Genomic DNA, 18,973 nt, shown 5'->3' on the forward strand with positions numbered 1-18,973 from the left:
GTAAATATCCCACCAACTTTCATCTACTAGTTTTAGCATCTTTTGGTGATTCTTGCCCAATCCATTAATATCACAGTGTTTACAAATTGGTAGTTTTCTAACTGCTTCATTTCTTTATACATATTAGTTGGCATTGTATCGCAAAGAAGAGCTTTCCCTTCCTCCTTGTTATTTGTTCCTATCAGTATGGACTCCTGGATTATTATTTGATGGGTTTAGATTATAGTCTGTTGCTATCAGTATATACTTAGGTGCTTAATTGCCCCTTTAAGCTGGCTTAAGTTGTCCCTTTAAGTTGTAGACCCTTTAAGCTGGCTCCTGTATACTTTTGATATGTCTCCGTCATTTTTCGAGCCCATACTTACTTTAGGTACAATACAGTGTTCTAGGTTTATCTTATACATTACCTGCCCAGTGCTGGAATTGGCTGTTTCTCCAAGAAGCCCTGGTGTTGCTTTCAGTGGATTATCTAAAACAGCATGGTATAATATTTCAAAGCCCAGTCTTTGTCACTTCTTAGCTGAGTTGATTTGGTCAAATTATTTAACATCTCTGAATCTCAATTTTTATCTGGAAAATGACAGTTAGAATGGTACATATCTCACAGTGTTGTTGTAAGGGTTAATTTAGGTAATTTAAAGAACGATGCATGCCACATAGTAAATGTGATATAAATGTTGCTTATTATTATTATTACATTATTATTCCCTTTTTTCCCTTTAACAGGATGTTCTTTTAAAGAATATTGAAGACGAAGTTTTTTGTTTTGTTTTGTTTTTTTGTTTGTTTTTTAATGGCTTTACAGAATTTTAAATTGAATACAATTTGACATGACGGCAAAAAATGTAAGTATTTGTAAATTTTTAAATGTAAGTATTTAAAAAATGAGTTGTACTTTTTCGTATGCATATTTGCTTTGTCATTCTGATTAATGAAATTCAGTTTACCAGCATTAGTTGATCACTGTTTTTGATCCTGCAAAGAATGAGATAGTAAACTTTAACACTGTTGAATATTATGCTCTTATGACCATTGCAAATCGATGCCAGGTTGCTCCATCTCAACAACTGCAAAATTGCTATCTCCAGAAGGTTTCCCACTCCCCCACCCCTCCTGTTTTGTGTGCTGTGATAAATTTGTTTTGGTGCTTGCTGGAGACTTACTTGGCATTATTGAGAAAAATCACTGTTTTCTTTGGCTCACATTTTTTCTTTTGGGTTTACTGTTGGAAGTGTGTACAGTCAAATGTTGTTCAGAGGAAGCTTGCTGTCCTCCATGAGATGATTTCTGAGGGAACATGAGACTTAGTTTTTTTGGAGAAGTTATTTCTGTTTTTCTTTTGCTTAAGGCTCTCATTTCTGAATCTACTTCCTTTCAAGTTACATTCTTATTATCACCCTGTATCAGTGGATTTATTTCCAGTCATGGTGAAGGATTATGCCAGAAAAGAAATACTACAACATATAGGGAAATAATTTATTATAATTACTGTTTCCAGATTATGTTGGAATATTTGATTACAGGTAACAGAAACCAGCTTGGGCTACCTTAAACAAAAAGGGAATTTATTATAAAGATACCGGATGTCTCAGGGAATTCAAGAGGAGGAATTTAGTGGGTCCTCCGAAAGATCTGAGTCCAGAAACTTGAAATCTACCAGGAATCGAAGCAGTATTTGGTTTCCATTTGTCATCTCTATTTGTTTCTGTGCACTGGCTTCATTACTCTCTGTCTCTCTGCTAATTATCTTCCTCAGTTCTCAGTCAGCATCTTGATCTACTTGTTACAGTACCAGCCTATTCAGAGAGAGAGAGAGAGGAAGGAAATGGGGGCAAGCAGCCTGACAAATCCTGTCTGCCTATGTCAGCTCTAATTTCAGACTCCTTGGGAAGGACCTGTGTCACTACTCCAGCCTGATATCTGCTAGTAGTTGGGCTAGTTGTGACCAGAGGCAAGTGTTACATTGTGTAAAAAGATCTCGTGAGCCAGACAGATAGTTCCAGATACTACCCATTATACATTTAAAGAAGAGCATCAAAAACAAACAAACAAACAAAAAACAGCCAAAAACCAAAAAAACACCCTGATTACTTATCTCTATTTTCCCATTATTGACCTTCTTTTAACACACATGAGTAGCTATAAGCAGATATAGACTTTGGTTCATTATCATCTAATTAATTTTTTAGCATAAATTATCAGGAGTAGTCTGCTTTTTAAAAATTTTTTTCATTGGGGTACATTTGTTTTACAGTGTTGTGTTAGTTTCTACTGTACGGAGAAGTGGTGTTGAGTTCCCTGTGCTATACAGCGGGTTCTCATTAGTTATCTGTTTTATACATATTAGTGTATATATGTCAATCCCAATCTCCCAGTTCCAGCTTTTCCGCCTTGGTGTCCATACGTTTGTTCTCTACATCTGTGTATTTATTTCTGCCTTGCAAACCGGTTCATCTGTACCATTTTTCTAGATTCCACATATATGGGTTAATATGTGATATGTGTTTTTCGCTTTGTGACTCACTCTGTGTGACAGTCTCTAGGTCCATCCACGTCTCTACAAATGACCCAGTTTCATTTTGTTCGTGTGGTATATGTGCCACATCTTCTTTATCCATTGAGAGTAGTCTCTTTTAATCTATGGCTCTTGTATATATTCGTTTAAGTGCTGTCTGGGGAAAAGAAGAAGAAAATTTTTAGTCTGTGTATTGGGAATTTTCTTCCAGGGTATTTCCTTGATTTTCCCTCCTCTAGAAAAAAGAGAGTGTAAAAGTTATCCTGAGCAACAAGATGGTTAACATTCAGCTAGCAAGTATATCTTGGCTTAAAAATGTACCTTAAATCTTCCTAGCCATATGTACAGTTTGCTGTATTAAAAGCTGTTTCCCTAAAGTAACACAGCGTTTGAACCAGTGGTAACTATTCTCCCATTATTTCGTTTGTATATTTGGAAGTAATCAAAGAGTATGCAAACAGTTCCTCTTTCTGCTACAGCAACCTAGGGGGAAAGGGCTACGTCATGAGCTGACCCTCTTCTGATTCCCTGGAGTTGGGGACATGGAGAGGTCAGGCCTCAGACTGGGCTGAAGCATGTGGGAAAGAATTGAAATAGGCTAAACATCTAATCAAGTTCACTAGCCATTCTGTAATAGATAAGAACATTTTTGTGACATATTAATATATTTTGTTGAGGCACTTACGGGAAGGCTCATACCAGTTTACAATGCCATGAACAACTCATTCTCATCTCTCCCCTCCCCATCTCTCTCCAACAAATAGATGTGTCTGACGCTGTTCCGGGCTCCTACCTTCTTGGGGTTTATAGTGTAGTGAGAGAAGATGGTAAATATATAATGTCAGGTAACGATAACTGTTATGAAGAAAAATAAAACAGGGTAAGAGGAGAGAATGTGACAGCGATGGGGGAGATCTCTTTCAACGAGGTGTTCAGAAGAGTCCTCTTTAAGGAAATGATGTTTAGACAGAAGAATGCTCTTCAGCCTCAGTGCAAGAAGAAGGAGCCAGCCATGTGAATACCTGGGGAAAGAGCATTCCAGGTAGAGGTTGTTCAAAGAGCAGCAAAGGACCAGTTGTTAAGACGGAACGGAGTAATTAAGCTGGGGAGCGTGGGAGGATCCAGGTCACGGGGAGCCTCAAACACTGGGGTGAGCAGCGTGTGTTTTAAATGTCAGTGGGGAGCTATAGGGGGTTTTGAGGATGGTTTCATGTCCTGACTTAGCATTTTCAAAAGCTTGTTCTGGCTGCTGAGTGAATAGACTGAAGAGGGGCATAGTAGAAGTGGGGAACTCATTTGGTACTTGTCCCAGTAGTTCAGACATCAGAGTATGGTGACTTGAGCTGGGGTAATGATATTAGAGATGGGGAAAAGTGGTTGAATCTAAGATGTATTTGAAGGGACAGCCACCGGGACTCATTGAGTAATTAGGATATGGGGACAGGGAAGAAGTTAAAGATTTCTCAACATTTGGCTTCTGTAACTGGGTAAGTGCCTTTGCGGTTTAATGAGAAGAGGAACCCTTGGGGTAGTACAGGATTTTGTGGCAAACTCAAAAATTGTTTTGAATATATTAAAGTCCAGGGACCTGAAAACATCCAGGTGGAGATATTGACAAGGAAGTTAATATAATGATTAATAATGACTCTGGAGCTCAGGGGAAAGCTTGGGGCTGGATATAAAAATTTTGGAGTCATTTCATATTAGATTGATTATTTTAAAGCAGTATGATTCCATGAGATTATATAGTTCATGCGTGGCTAGAGAACTAGAGAATACATCAGGACCAAGGTCTGAACGCAGGGAATCTCCAACAATTGGGGAGGAGGAGAGACAGCAAAAGACACTGAAGGAATGGACAGAAAGGAGGAAGGAAAGAACGTTACCCTGATGATGTGGAAGCCAAGTGAAGACAGTGTTTCAGGAAGGGCGGAGGGAGTGATAATTGTGTCACATGCCGCTGAAAAGTGACTCTTAGTTATGGAAGAGATTGCCCAGGTTTTATGGAAGCATTATTATTATTATTTTTGCGGTACGCGGGCCTCTCACCGCTGTGGCCTCTCCCGTTGCGGAACACAGGCTCCGGACGCGCAGGCTCAGCGGCCATGGCTCACGGGTGCAGCCGCTCCGCAGCATGTGGGATCTTCCCGGACCGGGGCACAAACCCGTGTCCCCTGCATCGGCAGGCGGACGCTCAACCGCTGCGCCACCAGGGAAGCCCCTAGGTCTCTTATGGTTGCAGGTGTTAGAAACCCTATTCAGAATCACTTAAGGCAAAACATGGAATGTGTTGATTGGCATAACTGAAAAGTCTGGAGTACTCTGTCTTCAAATACAACCGGGTTCAGGGAAATGATGGGCATCAGGGCTCTGCCTCCCTTTTTCCAACTCTTGGCTCTATATGGTGGCATAGTAGCCTACATTGGCCTCATAATGCTTATCTCAGAAGAAGAGAGGGAACTTTTCTTTTTTAGCATTTATATTTCAAATTCCATGGAGGAGCTTTGGTTGACTCTGCTTGGCCCACACGCTTAGACAAGTAGAGAAGGAAGTAGGGTACCATAAATGGTTTGCTGCTTCATTGTGGGTCATGGGTCCACTCCTATTGTCATAGCACATTTGAGGCTCTAAGATGAACAGCCCTACCAGAACTGCGTGGAGTGTGGGATGTTTCATTTTGCAAAAGGAAGTTCTGCAGAGCTGGCAATATATTCATTGTATCTGGGATAAAATTGTTATCCGGTAGTATCTAGTATCCAGTGATACTCTTCTAGACCAAAAATGGAGATGTGTTCTCACTTAAGTTCACTTAGTATACAGTAAAGAATTTGAAAGATAATTTGAGGTGTAATTTTTTGCCTTGTCAAAGAATCTTTTAACAATATGTAAGCCATAATACTCATTACAGAAAAATTAGAAAGTACAGATAAAGAAAAGAAACTAGCCTAGAGATTATCAGCAGAATTCTGCCTAAGAACACATCTGGTACACACACACACACACACACACACACACACACACACTCTATATATATATATATATATATATATATATATATATATACACACCAAAATCTATGTATATTATATATTTTTTAATAAAAATGAGGCCAGACTGTTTTGTAACCTACTATTTAGTTTAGTCTCTATGATGAAAACCTTTTCTTATCTTGATAACTCTGTAACATCATGTTAAATGGCTCTTTTATGTTATCTGTTCTATGGACATTACACTAGTTTCCTAATATTGGCCGTTACTTCCATTTTTCTCTTTTTTTAACTTTTTGTTTATTTTTGTTTACTCATTGGATTATTTCCATGAAACCAAAGTCTTATGAAATTACTGGCCCAAAGAGTATGTACTTTTTGGACTCTTGATTCATATTGCTAAATTGCATTTCAGAAAGATTGCACCAATTTACATATTCACCGGTGGTGTATGAGAGTGCCATTTCCCTTTATTTTCTTTCTAATCTTGGTCAATCTAATCAGCAAAAAAAATGGTATGTCATTTACTACATTTCTCTAATTGCTAGTTAGGTCAAATTGGTATTCTCCGTGTTTATTGGTCATTTGTGTCTCTCTTATGAATTGTCTAGGTCAGTGTTGAAGTAGGAAGGCCATTGCCCTTTGGATTAACGACCCAAACTTGAATATTGCTTTGCCATTAACAAACATGTTCACATAATTATTTAATTTGGTCTAAAGAGCTGTCTGAGTTTGTTGTACACATGTGTATTGTCATCCTCATTTTGCAGTGACTGTTCCAAGAACACCTTGCTTGTGAATGAATGGTAGAGCTGAACTTTGACCACAGACCATCTCGCTTTGTATCTTTCAGTTATATCAATCTGAAATGTTAAAGATCAGTGAAATTATAATGCTGTTATTGGGGAATACCGTTTGTCTCTTAACATTTGGGCTTTGGATATTTTTTATTCAATAGACATTTAGTGACTGCTTACAGTATGCAACACAGTGTTTGAATATCCTGATAGAAAACTTTTCTCAGGATCTTATTAGATGAAAAATTTTACATAAAATTAGTTTACTTTTTTCTCTTGATCTGAGAAACATTATGTAGAAAGATCCTTTTTAAATGGACAGTAAAGAAAGAATAACTAATATTTTTAAATGCCTTTCCTACCCAACTTTTTCTACTTGCATATCTGCATTTTCTTTGAATCTTTAAACTATACAGTGTTTATGAAAGCAGAAATTAATACATTTTTGAAGTTTTAATTAAATAAATTTTAGTAGTGTTTATTTAAGCTCTGAATACAAACACCTCCCCTCCATCCATGAGACCAAAAGTACACACACTATTGATTTACAATTGACTTTTATCTTTTTGGGGTATAACCTGTTGTTCACTAAGGTGCAGGTGTACAGCTGCTTAAAACATTTCCTAATACGTTTGCTGCTTCACTCAGAAGTAGCAAAAGTTGAACAGGAAGAGCAGGTGTTTAAATGAAACAGTAATCCAGTAACTGAACCCTCGTCTGTGAGTATGTGGTTTTGGTTGAGGTTTTTGCCGTTTATCTCTGTATAACAACAAAAAGGTATAAACTGATACCTTTGAAGTTATTGTAATGTATTAAGTAACCACATAGTATTAAGCATGGAATATATTAAAGGCTGTCTTTGCCTTCTTTGCTTTCTGTTTACAGTAGAGCACCAACAAAAATTTTGCCGTTCTCTTTTTTTGTAGTAGAAGAGCTTAAAAAGGAGAGGCATGTTAGTGATGCCACAGTAAACTCTTGGCATCTACAAATTGAACGCTTAACGTTAGTATTTGTGAGCAACTCTGGAAATCCATGCAGTGGTATTTTGTTGGAAATTGTGTTGCAAAAGGTTTCCTTTACTTCACTTCTAATAGAATACTTACGAGAAGCTAGACAGGATTAAGGATCTGCACCATTATCTACATAGAATTAAGAGGCTATGTTTTAGATGCCTCTGTCTTCAGCTGCTTCCATAAAAATTTAATATTAGATGCCAGACATAGGTTTGCATCAGAATTACTTTTCTATGATGTGAATGATATGTAGAAATATTTCTGGTAGCATCTCTTGAAAAAAAGAAATAGCTATTAGTAGAACATCTGAATTCCCAAATAATGAAATAATTAGCTCTTATATTATGAAATTATAAAGTATCAAATGAGTGGTTTTGAAGAACATACAGTGTTAAAGCAGTGGATAGTTTAAAAACATAAAGCAAGTACACAGATAGAAACTTACAGAGCTTTGTGTGCCTTAAAATCCTTTCAGTGTGTTAGTACTTTGAGAGGATGTTTGGGGTACCAAATTAGCATGGATGTTTCAAGGTTACAAATCTACAAGGATTAAAACAATAATACAGTAGTAATAGTAGAACCATTTATTGGATACTTGCTTTGTGACAAGTTTTTAAAAATAGAGGGTTTTTTCCTGCTGGCTCTATCTATAATGAAATTTTAAAACTCCGCTTGATGATACTACCATATTCAGCTTATGATTCTGAGTAGTCCAGTAGACATCACATTAAAAGAAATATATTGTCTGAAGGAGAATTTATAAACACACTTGCTTTAGGTAGTCCCTCAAGTATCTTAACAAACAGTAATGAACATTCAAATGGATTGAGCACTTTGTGCCAAGCCCTGTGCTTTACATGAATTCTTTTTCTTAATCTTTCTAACAACCTGAATTGGTAAGCACCTTTAGCGGCCTCTAATTTATGGATGAGGAGACCGAGATATAGAGAGCTTGTGTGACTTGACCACGGCCATACACATAATGGGTTTGATGAACTGCAGGATGAACCCAAGGCCAGTGGACCTTATGTCTGCGTTGTGGTATTAATGGTCTTTATTTGGTCCATTACATGTCATAATGTTTAAAAGCATTATATGCAGTGATTGTGAACAGTAAAAATTAAGGGCAGCAATGAGGGTGGAATTTTGGTATATCTTTTGGCAACTTCATGGTTGCCAGATTACTTGCTTTCAATAAAAAACCATCAGTGAAATCTGTAGATCTCACATCTGCTCGTAAGTAACATTATTTCATTAATTTTTATCTTGATCTGGACAGTGCATTATTTTTCCCATTTCAAGCAAAATGACAATGTGTTAATCCAGCTCCTATAGTTGATATCATTAACTCATCTTTATGTGACAATGTATAATATTTGATATGGACCTCTGGTGGAAAGTTATTAATAATAGCTTATTAAGTGATCACATATTATTTAAGATCCTATGTATAATTTTTTAAACTATTTTATTCAGGTTGGTTTGACTTCCACAAATGCAGAATTAAGAGGATTTATAGATCAGAATCTCAGTCCGACAAAAGGTAAGGACAGTTGAATAAAAATTTTGTGCTTTGAGCTAGTTTTATTGCATTTGTTATATAAAATAAGCAGTTAAATGAAGAATTACTTTATGTATAATAATTATATAATATTACTGTGTTATATTCCAAAGAACTGTCATATTCCAAAGAACTTTTATCATATAAAAGTCAGTTACCTCTGAGAGGTGGAGAGAGGGAGAGGGAGAGAGAGAGTGTGTGTGTGTGTGTGTGTGTGTGTTGAGAGACCCTATTTGCTAGTGGTTTAACTTGTAAGGAATACAGTAGAATGAATGAATATATATATAATTCCTTTGTGTAATAGATGGTTACTGGGGGAATACTTATATCAGAAATCTGATCCATCCATACAAGAATTTGTGCAGGACACTTGTCAGTATCTTTCACTATGTATCTTTCAACAGTATCTCTTAGTATGTAGAAATAACATCTGAAATCTTTATGGTTGAAATGATATGGTGTTTGGGATTGGCTTCAGAATAATCCAGTGAAGGAAGAAGGGTAAAGTGAGTGGAATTATAGATAAAACAGAATTCTCTGTGAGTTGGTTAATGGTTTAAGCTGGGTGATAGTTATACGGGGTTTCATTATTCTTTTCTCTCTTCCTTTGTATATGATTAAATTTTTCCATTATATATAAAGGTAAAAACAAAAGTGTCTACTATTACAATACAGATAGCTATGAGAGAAACATCAGCTTCCTCAAAGGCTTTATGTCTAAGGTGGGCTATGTATGTCTAAGGTGGAGAGAAGGCTAGAGAAATCTGTATTTCAGTATAAAAATTGCTAGCTTAAGTGTAGAAATGGTCTGTAGAAGTATTCTAAGAATTTAAATGTATTAAGAAGCAATGAGATACTTGAAGCCTTGATGCTTGTCATTTTTTCCCCAATTTTTTTTTATTGTGGTAAAACACACATAACATAAAGTTTACCACTTCAACCATTTTTAAGTGTCCAGTTTGGTGGCATTTAAGTACATTCATATTGTGCCACCATCACCACCATTCATATCCGAAACTCTTCATCTTGCAAAACTAAAATTCTACACCCATTAAACAACAATTCCCTATTTTCACCTCCTCCTTTAAACCTCTGGCAAGAACTATTCTACTTTCTGTATCTATGATTTTCACTACTCTGCGTACCTCATATAAGTAGAATTATACAGTATTTGTCTTTTTGTGACTGGCTTATTTTGCTTAGTGTCCTCAAGTTTCACCCATGTGGTAGCATATGGCCGAATTCCCTTCCTTTTTAAGGCTGAATACCATTCCATTTTAAGTATGTAGCACTTTTTGCTTATCCATTCATCCATCAGTGGACACATGGGTTGCTTCCATATTTTAGCTATTGTGAGTGATGCTGCTGTGAACTGGGAGTACAGATATCTTTTTGAGACCCTGATTTAGTTCTTTCGGATATATTCCAAAAGTGGAATTGCTGGGTCATATGTCATATGGGTCAAATAACAGAATTATTTTTAATTTTTTGAGGAATTGCCATTTCGAGTTTTACAGCAGCTGTACCATTTTACATTCCATCAGCAGTGCACAAGGGTTCCAGTTTCTCCACATTCTTGCCAACACTTATTATAGCCATCGTTATAGGTGTGAAGTGATATCTTATTGTGGTTTCGATTTGCATTTCCCTAATGACTAGTAATATTGAGCGTATTTTCATGTGCTTATTTGCTATTCATATATCTTCTTTGAAGAAATGTCTACTCAAGTCTTTTGCCCATTTTTGAATTGGATTTTTTGTTTTTTGTTGTTGAGTTCTAGAAGTTTTTATGTGTTCTGGATATTAATTCCTTATGAGATAATTGATTTGCAAAAATTTTCTCGCATTCATCAGGTTGTCTTTTTGCTTCCTTGATAGTATCCTTTGATGTGCAAAACTTCTTTGTTTTGATGAAGTCCAGTTAATCTATTTTTTCTACTATTGCCTGTGCTTTTGGTGTCATTTCCATATAGTGGTTGCCAAATCCAGGGTCACGAAAATTTTCCCCAATGTTTTCTTCCATGAATTTTAAAGTTTTAGCTCTTAGGTTTAGGTCTTTGATCCATTTTGAGTTAGTTTTTGTATATGATACAAAGTCAGGGTCAAACTGACATAAGGATATCCAGTTTTGCCAGTACCATTTGTCAAAAAGACTGTCCTTTGACCACTGAATGGTCTTAGCACCCCTGTCAAAAATCAGTTGGCCGTATATGTGAGGATTTATTTCTGGACTTTTTATTCTATTGCATTGGTCTATATGTCTGTCCATACGTCAATACCATAATGTTTTAATTACTGTAGTTTTGTAGTATGTTTCAAAGTCAAAAAGTGTGAGTCCTCCTACTTTATTCTTCTTCGAGATTGTTTTGGCTATTTAGGATCTCTTGCAATTCCGCATGAATTTGAAGATTACATTTCCCATTTCTGTGGAAAAGGCTGTTAGATTTTTAAAAAATTTTTATTTATTTATTCATTAACTTTTGGCTGCATTGGGTCTTCGCTGCTGCACGTGGGCTTTCTCTAGTTGCAGTGAGCGGGGGCTACTCTTTGTTGCGGGGCACAGGCTTCTCATTGTGGTGGCTTCTCTTGTTGCAGAGCACAGGCTCTAGGCGTGTGGGCTTCAGTAGTTGTGGCACACGGGCTTCAGTAGTTGTGGCTCATGGGCTCTAGAGCACAGGGTCAGTAGTTGTGGTGCACGGGCTTAGTTGCTCCGCGGCATGTGGGATCTTCCCGGACCAGGGCTCGAACCCGTGTCCCCTGCATTGGCAGGCAGATTCTTAACCACTGCGCCACCAGGGAAGCCCAGGCTGTTAGATTTTTGATAGAGATTGCATTGAATCTCTAAATCACTTTGGTTTTATTGACATCTTAACAATGCTATGTCTTCTTATTTATGAACATATTCAACGTGTCTAAGCCTTCTTTAATTTTACCATTTCTTTTTGAAGTCATAAAAAGGTTCTGGAAATAGTGGTTGTAGCTATATAACCTTGTGTATATGCTGGAAATCAGTGAATTTTGGGGTATGTGAATTATACCTTGATTTAAACAAAAAACATTTTCTTCAACTTAATCTCTACTTCCAGCCCTCATTTGTTCTCCCCATCATCAGACTTCTTGAAAGAAGCTATACACTTACAGTCCCATTCTCAGCTTTCATTCACTTCTCTGCCCAATGTAATCTGGCTTTTGACTCCATTAATCCATTGAAACTGCCTTTGATTTTGTCTTTTTTTGTTTTCGGTTTATCAGCTTTTGGCACAGTTAATGTGCCCCCCACCCTTTAAAAATAACCTTTTAATTTTAGAACAGTTTTAGGTTTATAGAGAAATCACAGAAATAGTACAGAGAAGTCTCATAAACCTCTCACTCGGTTTCCCTACTGTTGACATCCTACATTATTCTAGTACAGATTTTATAATTAATGAGCCAGTATTGATACATTATAATGAATAGAAGTTCATACTTTATTCAGACTTCCTTAGTTTGTAGCTAATGTCCTTTTTCTGTTCCAGGAGAGCATTCAGGATACCACATTACATTTCATGATCATGCATCCTTTGCTTCTTTTGGCTGTGACAGTATCTCAGACTTTCCATGTTTTTAATAACTTGACAGTTTTGAGGTGTACTGGTTGGGTATTTTGTAGAATGTCCCTGAATTGGGATTTTTCTAATTGTTTTTCTCATACTTAGATTGGGGTTATAGGTTTTTGAGAGAAAGACCACAGAGATAAAGGGTCGTTTTCATCACGACATATTAAGGGTATCAACATGACTTATCATTATTGGTGTGAACCTTGGTCACTTGGCTGATGTAGTGTCTGTCATGTTTCTCTACTGTAGAGGCACTCTCTACCCCTTCCCCCTTCCCGTACCATAGTCTTTGGAAGGAATTCATTATGTGGAGCCCACACTTGAGGAGTGGAGAGTTTGCTCCACCTCTTGGAGTTGTGAATATCTACATAATTTGTTTGGAATTCTTCCACCCTAGATTTGTCTCATCTCCTCCATTTATTTAGTTAGTTAGTTAATTCTCTCTTTATACCAGTATGGACTCAGGGATATTTGGTGTATAGTCTGGGTCATAGTCCAATACTATTTCAGTTTCTTTGCTCAGATTGTTAGGACTGTGGCCATTGGGAGCGTTCAGTTGCTTTTCCGTGTCCCTTTGACATGTTTCCTGCCCATTCCTCAGATCAGCCATTTTCCGAAAGAGTCCTGATTCCTTTTTATGGAGAGTGTGGTTAGAAATCAAGGTCTTGGTGCTAAGCGAGCTCATCGTCACTAGGGTGGTGTCTTTCTTTTTGAATCACTGTTTTTCTTTGTGTCTGTGATGCCACACCTTTTAAGTCTTATAGGAAGCAGTACAGTGTAGCGGTTAAGAACAAGGGCTCTGGAGGATGAGGGTGTAATCGTGGTTGCACTTCTTATACTCCACCAAATGTGTAAATCTGAGCAAGGTGATCTCTCTAAGCCAAAATGTCCACATCTGTAAGGATGCAGATAACAGTGGTAAATTGCTCATAGGGTATGTAAGGATTAAATGAGGTAGTGCCCGTAAATCACTTAGTGCAACACCTAGCACATAGTAAGCATTCATTAAGTGCTTACTCCTTTTCCTCTTGTTAATATTTTCATCTTCCTTTTTGGCCATTCCCTTCAGTCTCCTCTCCTAGCTCTTCTTTTGTTTGTCTTCTAAATGTTAGTGTTCCATGGTTTTTTTTTTTTTTTTTTGCGGTACGCGGGCCTCTCACTGTCGTGGCCTCTCCCGTTGCGGAGCACAGGCTCCGGGCGCACAGTCTCAGTGGCCATAGGCTCACGGGCCCAGCCGCTCCGCGGCATGTGGGATCTTCCCGGACCGGGGCACGAACCCGTGTCCACTGCATCGGCAGGCGGACTCTCAACCACTGCGCCACCAGGGAAGCCCTCCATGGGGTTTTTGTCTTAGTTTTTTTTCCTCACCTTGTACATTTTCCCTAGGCAATTTCATCTATTCTCACTGCTTTTACTTTGTGTATGGTTGATTCTCAAATCTGTACCTCCAGCCCAAACCTTTGTCTTGAGTTTTTGTATATTTAACTGCTTATGGGACACCTTCATTTGAATAACTTATATGCATCTCAGACTCAATCTGTCCATAATTAAAGTGATTATTTCACCCTCTCAAAACCTACTTTCCCTTTTCTGTCTTACTGGCTAGTACAGTAGTACCTTTCACCCGTTGCCCAAACCAGAAACTGAAGCATCATCTTTGACTCCTTTTTTGACGTCTCTACTCCCAGTCAAATCACTTACAAGACTTGTTGATTCCAGCTAAATATCTCAGTTCTCCCCACCCACTTTCTCTATTCCATTGCTATTATCTTAGTTCAGACTACTATAAACTATTTCCTGGATTACTGTAGCTATTTTATTTGCTTTGAGATTTTATTTCTTTCTGTTTCATTCACTGTACTATAGCTACATACTTTTTCTCAAACACAAATCTGAACAAGTCTTCCCAAGTTAAAAAAACATTTTTTGTTCCTTATTGCCCTCAAGATAAAGTCCAAACTCCAGTTTAAAAGATCCCTCATGATATGGTTCTTGCTTTCATCTTTGGCCTTATCTCAGACATTTATGCTTCTGCTACACTGAACTACATTCTGTCTGTCTCTCCCTCCCCTCCCCTCCCCTCCCTTCTCTCTCTCTCTCTCTCTCTCACTTTCTGTATTCTATTCTCTGTACCTATAATGCCATACCTCTCTGACAGCATCCTCACTTCACTCCTGATAGATATACATTTCAACTGGCTAATTTCTGTTCATTCCTAGCATCTAAGTTTAGGTCTTACACCCACTTGGCCCGTAAGCCTCTAATACTCTCTGCTTATCCCGATTGCAGTATTTATCACACTGGACTTTAATTTTACTGATTTACTTATTGGTCCCCACCTGACTCCATGAAGTCAGAGACTTTTTTATCTTATTCATCACTGTTTCTGTAGAATAGATATTTCAAAGTAACTATTCCATAGTAGCTGTCCCAAACTGGAACTTTGTTGAAAGAATGCGTGTCTTTCCTTCTACCTGTAATTCCCTTGGCCACTGGGCAAATTCCTGTTTATGCTTTAAAATCTAGCTGAGCACGAATTCCTCTGTACCTCCTTGTTACTGAGGCTCCTTTGTGTTAACCTTTGGACCCTGTAGAGACTTTGCGATTGTCCTTATCACATTATATTGTGTTTCTTTATAAGACTGTCCTTTCGTTTTTTACTAGACTCTGAGCTCTTTAAGGACAGGGTCTTTTTTTTAATATATATATATTTATTTATATTTAATTTATTTTATTTTTGGCTGCATTGGGTCTTCAGTTGCCGTGTGCGGGCTTTCTCCAGTTGTGGCAAACGGGGGCTTCTCTTCGTTGTGGTGAGCACAGGCTCTTGTTGCTGAGCACGGGCTCTAGGAGCACATGCTTCAGTAGTTGCAGCACGTGGGCTCAGTAGTTGTGGCTTGCGGGCTTAGTTGCTCCGCGGCATGTGGGATCTTCTTGGGCCAGGGCTCGAACCTGTGTCCCCTGCACTGGCAGATGGATTCTTAACCATTGCACCACCAGGGAAGCCCAGGGTCTTTTTTCATATTTTTGTCTTTATAGAGTCTAGCTTGGCATCTAGCTCAGTTATATATATTCAGTAAATTTTTAGAAGTTTATTTTTTATTGAAATATAGTTAATTTACAACATTGTGTTAGTTTCTGGTGTACATCAAAGTGATTCAGTTATACATATAAATATATTCTTTTTCATATTATTTTCCATTATAGATTATTACAAGATATTGAATATAGTTCCCTGTGCTATACAGTAGGACCTTGTTGTTTATCTATTTTATATATAGTAGTTTGTATCTGCTAATCCCAAACTCCTAATTTATCCCTCCCCTCCCTCTCCTTTTGCATACTAAGTAAATATTGAACTGCAAGAGCTTGTTTTGCCATAGCATTTCCAGACTTTTAATGCAAGTATTTATTTATCTAACCTTTGAGAAATGTATGAAGAAGGAACTTGCCTTGAATGCTTTTTGAAACAAAGTGTTAAGGTATTCAGTGAGGAAGGTTTCTGAGCTTTTTGTCTTAGGGCATCTATCTAAGAGTTGGAGGTCTAAAAGTTACATAATTAATTAAAATAAGAACAAGCTTGGAGATGATTTTATTCCGCCATAACCAGGCGAGTAGCAGAGGATTCGAAAGCAGTTGAGTATTCGTATATCCTTGTCATAAATCATGTAATTGTGTATTATTTTTTATTTTATTTTACTTTATTATAAATTTATTTATTTATTTATTTTTGGCTATGTTGGGTCTTCATTGCTGCGCGCGGGCTTTCTCTGGTTGTGGCGAGCGGGGTCTGCTCTTCATGGTGGTGTGTGGGCTTCTCATCGTGGTGGCTTCTCTTATTGTGGAGCATGGGCTCTAGATGTGTGGGCTTCAGTAGTTGTGGCTCTCGGGTTCAGTAGTTGTGGCTCACGGGCTCTAGAGCACAGGCTCAGTAGTTGTGGTGCATGGACTTAGTTGCTCCGCGGCATGTGGGATCTTCCCGGACCAGGGATCGAAACCATGGCCCCTGCATTGGCAAACAGATTCTTAACCACTGCACCACCAGGGAAGCCCTGTATTATTTTTTTAAATGAAAGAAAAAGACAGTGTAACTCAGGGCTTCATTATCTCTAGTGTTGAAAGCCCAGTGGAACCTTTGTTGAAGTCAGGGATTCCTTCATTATCTGAGAGGTACATGCTGTTTCTTGGGCTATATCTTTGGGTGGTTCTGGCATGTGAAAGAGGCCATATTTGCCTGTAAGCTGTATGCGTTTCTCGGGCAGCTGCTGTGGGCTGAATTGCTTGTGTCTCTGCAGGTAGATGAGACCTGCCGTGTATCCTCCTCTTGCTCCTTTATGTCCTCAGCAGAGCTAGCAGTGCCACTTTGCCAGCTCCTTCATTGCTTGCACATCAGATTGAAAATATGTGTATCTTTTACTCACTGCCAGTTCCGCACTGTCCAAGAGATTGCCCTAGCCTACAGCTATGGAAATGACAACCTACTAAAAGGAATGCAGCAACTCAAAAGAGGGAATGTCCCTGGATAATCAGATTCCTCCTATGGAGGCAGAACTAATGGAAAGGTAAGAGAGAGCATGAGAGCAAGAAAGAAGAATGGAACTCTCAAGAGGATACAGTTGGAACACCTAGAAAGTTGTTTTGGAACTAAAAATATATTCAGAAGTCTTGAATCTAAGGAAGATTAAAAACAAAAAAATGGCCGAAGATGTACCGTGAGCAAAACAATATTGATACTAAATAGATATACTAACAGCCTCAAGCTATTAAAGGGACAAAGAGAAATATTGTATTGTGATGAAAGGAACAATCTACCCAACAGTCCAATTTTTAGGAAATGGGTAAAACTTATGAATAAACAGTTCACAGAAAAATATTAATGGTTCTTAACACAGATAAAAAGGCACTCTGCCTCATTCACAAACCATACGTAATTTAAAATTACACTTGAGTACCATTTTTCACTCTATAAGGCTGGCGAGTATTAAGAATTTTGATAAAACACTGTTGTCAAGGGTGTAGGATAATGTGCTCTCTTATACTGCTGGTGGGAGCATAACCTTTATGGGAAGCAATTTCACAGTATTCATTAATTTAACATTCACATTTCCTTTGACCAAGTGGTCCCAATTTTAGGAATGTATTCTACTGATATGTTTATAAATTTGGGAAATAACATTTAATCTTTGTAGTATTGTATGTAATAGCAAAATATTGGCAACAGTGTAAATCCATCAGTAAGATCTGGCTAAATAAATTATGTTCAAAACATATAATGGGGTACTCTGCAGGTGTAAAAATGGGAGTGAGAAAGCTATGTACAAGTATGGAATGATCTACAAAGACACGTTATTAAGTTAACGGAAGAAAAGTGCAGAACAATGTGCCTAATAACCATTTGTTTAAAAAGAAGTGGCATAACAAACACACATATCATGTTTCTTGTAAGGATACACAAAGACTTGACATTCCTTATCTGGTAGTTAGAGAAACAGTATCTTTCACGGAGAAGTTTTCATCTTAATGAAGTCCAACATTAAAGCCTCATTTTTTTTTTTTTCATGGATCACACTTTTTGGTGTTGTATCTATAAAGTCATTACCACACTGAAGGTCAGTTAGATTTTTCTCTTATTTTTCTTCTAGGAGTTTTACAGTTTACATTTAGGTCTGTGATCCATTTTGAGTTAATTTTGTGACAGGTGTAAAGTATGTGTCTAATTCTTTTTTTTTTTTTTCTGCATGTGGATGTCTGGTTGTTTCATCCTCATTTGTTGAAAAGACTGTCCTTTCTCCATTGAATTGCCTTTGCTCCTTTGTCAAAGTCTAGTTGAAAGTATTTGTGTAGGTCTTTTTCTGGGCTCTCTATTCTATTCCACTGATCTATTTTCTTATTTTTTTGCTGATACCGCACTGCCTTGATGACTGTGAGTGTTGGGGTTGGATGGTGTCAGTCCTCCAACTTTGCTTCTTCAATACTGTGTTGGCTATTCTGGGTCTTTTGCCTCTTCGTGTAAACTTTAGAGTCAGTTTGTTGATATCTACAAAATAACTTGCTGGGATTTTGATCGAGATTGCATTGACTCTGTACATCAGTGGGAATAACTGACATCTTAACAGTGTTAATTCTTCTATGCATAAATGTGGACTTCTCTCTCCATTAATCAGATCTCTGATTTCTTTCATCACAATTTGGTAGTTTTCCACATATAGATCTTATATATATTTATTGGATATATCCTTAAGTGTTTCATTTTTTGGTGCTAATGTGGATGGCCTTGTGCTCGTAGTTTCAAACTCCAGTGATTCATTGTTGGTATATAAGAAAGCAGTTGACTTTTATTTATTAACCTCGTATCCTGCAACCTTGCTCTAAGGTTGTAGTTTAGTTCCAGGATTTTTTTTTTTTTTTTTTTTGGTAAATGATATTTTTGTTATTGGTGGTGTCTTTTTTCTTCTTTTCTTTTTTTGGCCACGCTGCGTGGCCTGTGGGATATAGGGTCTTAGT

At 37.6% G+C, this 18,973-nt stretch overlaps 1 protein-coding gene across 2 annotated transcripts in view; it reads left to right on the forward strand.

Annotated features, from left to right (window-relative positions):
- The first annotated feature begins 830 nt into the window (after positions 1 to 830).
- The window catches only part of TFDP2 (transcription factor Dp-2), a 129,464-nt gene continuing 111,321 nt past the window's right edge, over positions 831 to 18,973 (forward strand). For both annotated transcript variants that reach the window (XM_007446955.1, XM_007446954.1), the window contains exons 1-2: positions 831 to 845; positions 8,789 to 8,855. In XM_007446955.1, coding sequence (XP_007447017.1) covers positions 831 to 845; positions 8,789 to 8,855 — 82 coding nt within the window. The remainder of the gene's footprint in view (positions 846 to 8,788; positions 8,856 to 18,973) is intronic.

Source organism: Lipotes vexillifer, unplaced genomic scaffold, assembly GCF_000442215.2.
Source record: "Lipotes vexillifer unplaced genomic scaffold, Lipotes_vexillifer_v1.1 scaffold40, whole genome shotgun sequence".
In the NCBI taxonomy this organism is placed as follows: Eukaryota; Metazoa; Chordata; class Mammalia; order Artiodactyla; family Lipotidae; genus Lipotes; species Lipotes vexillifer.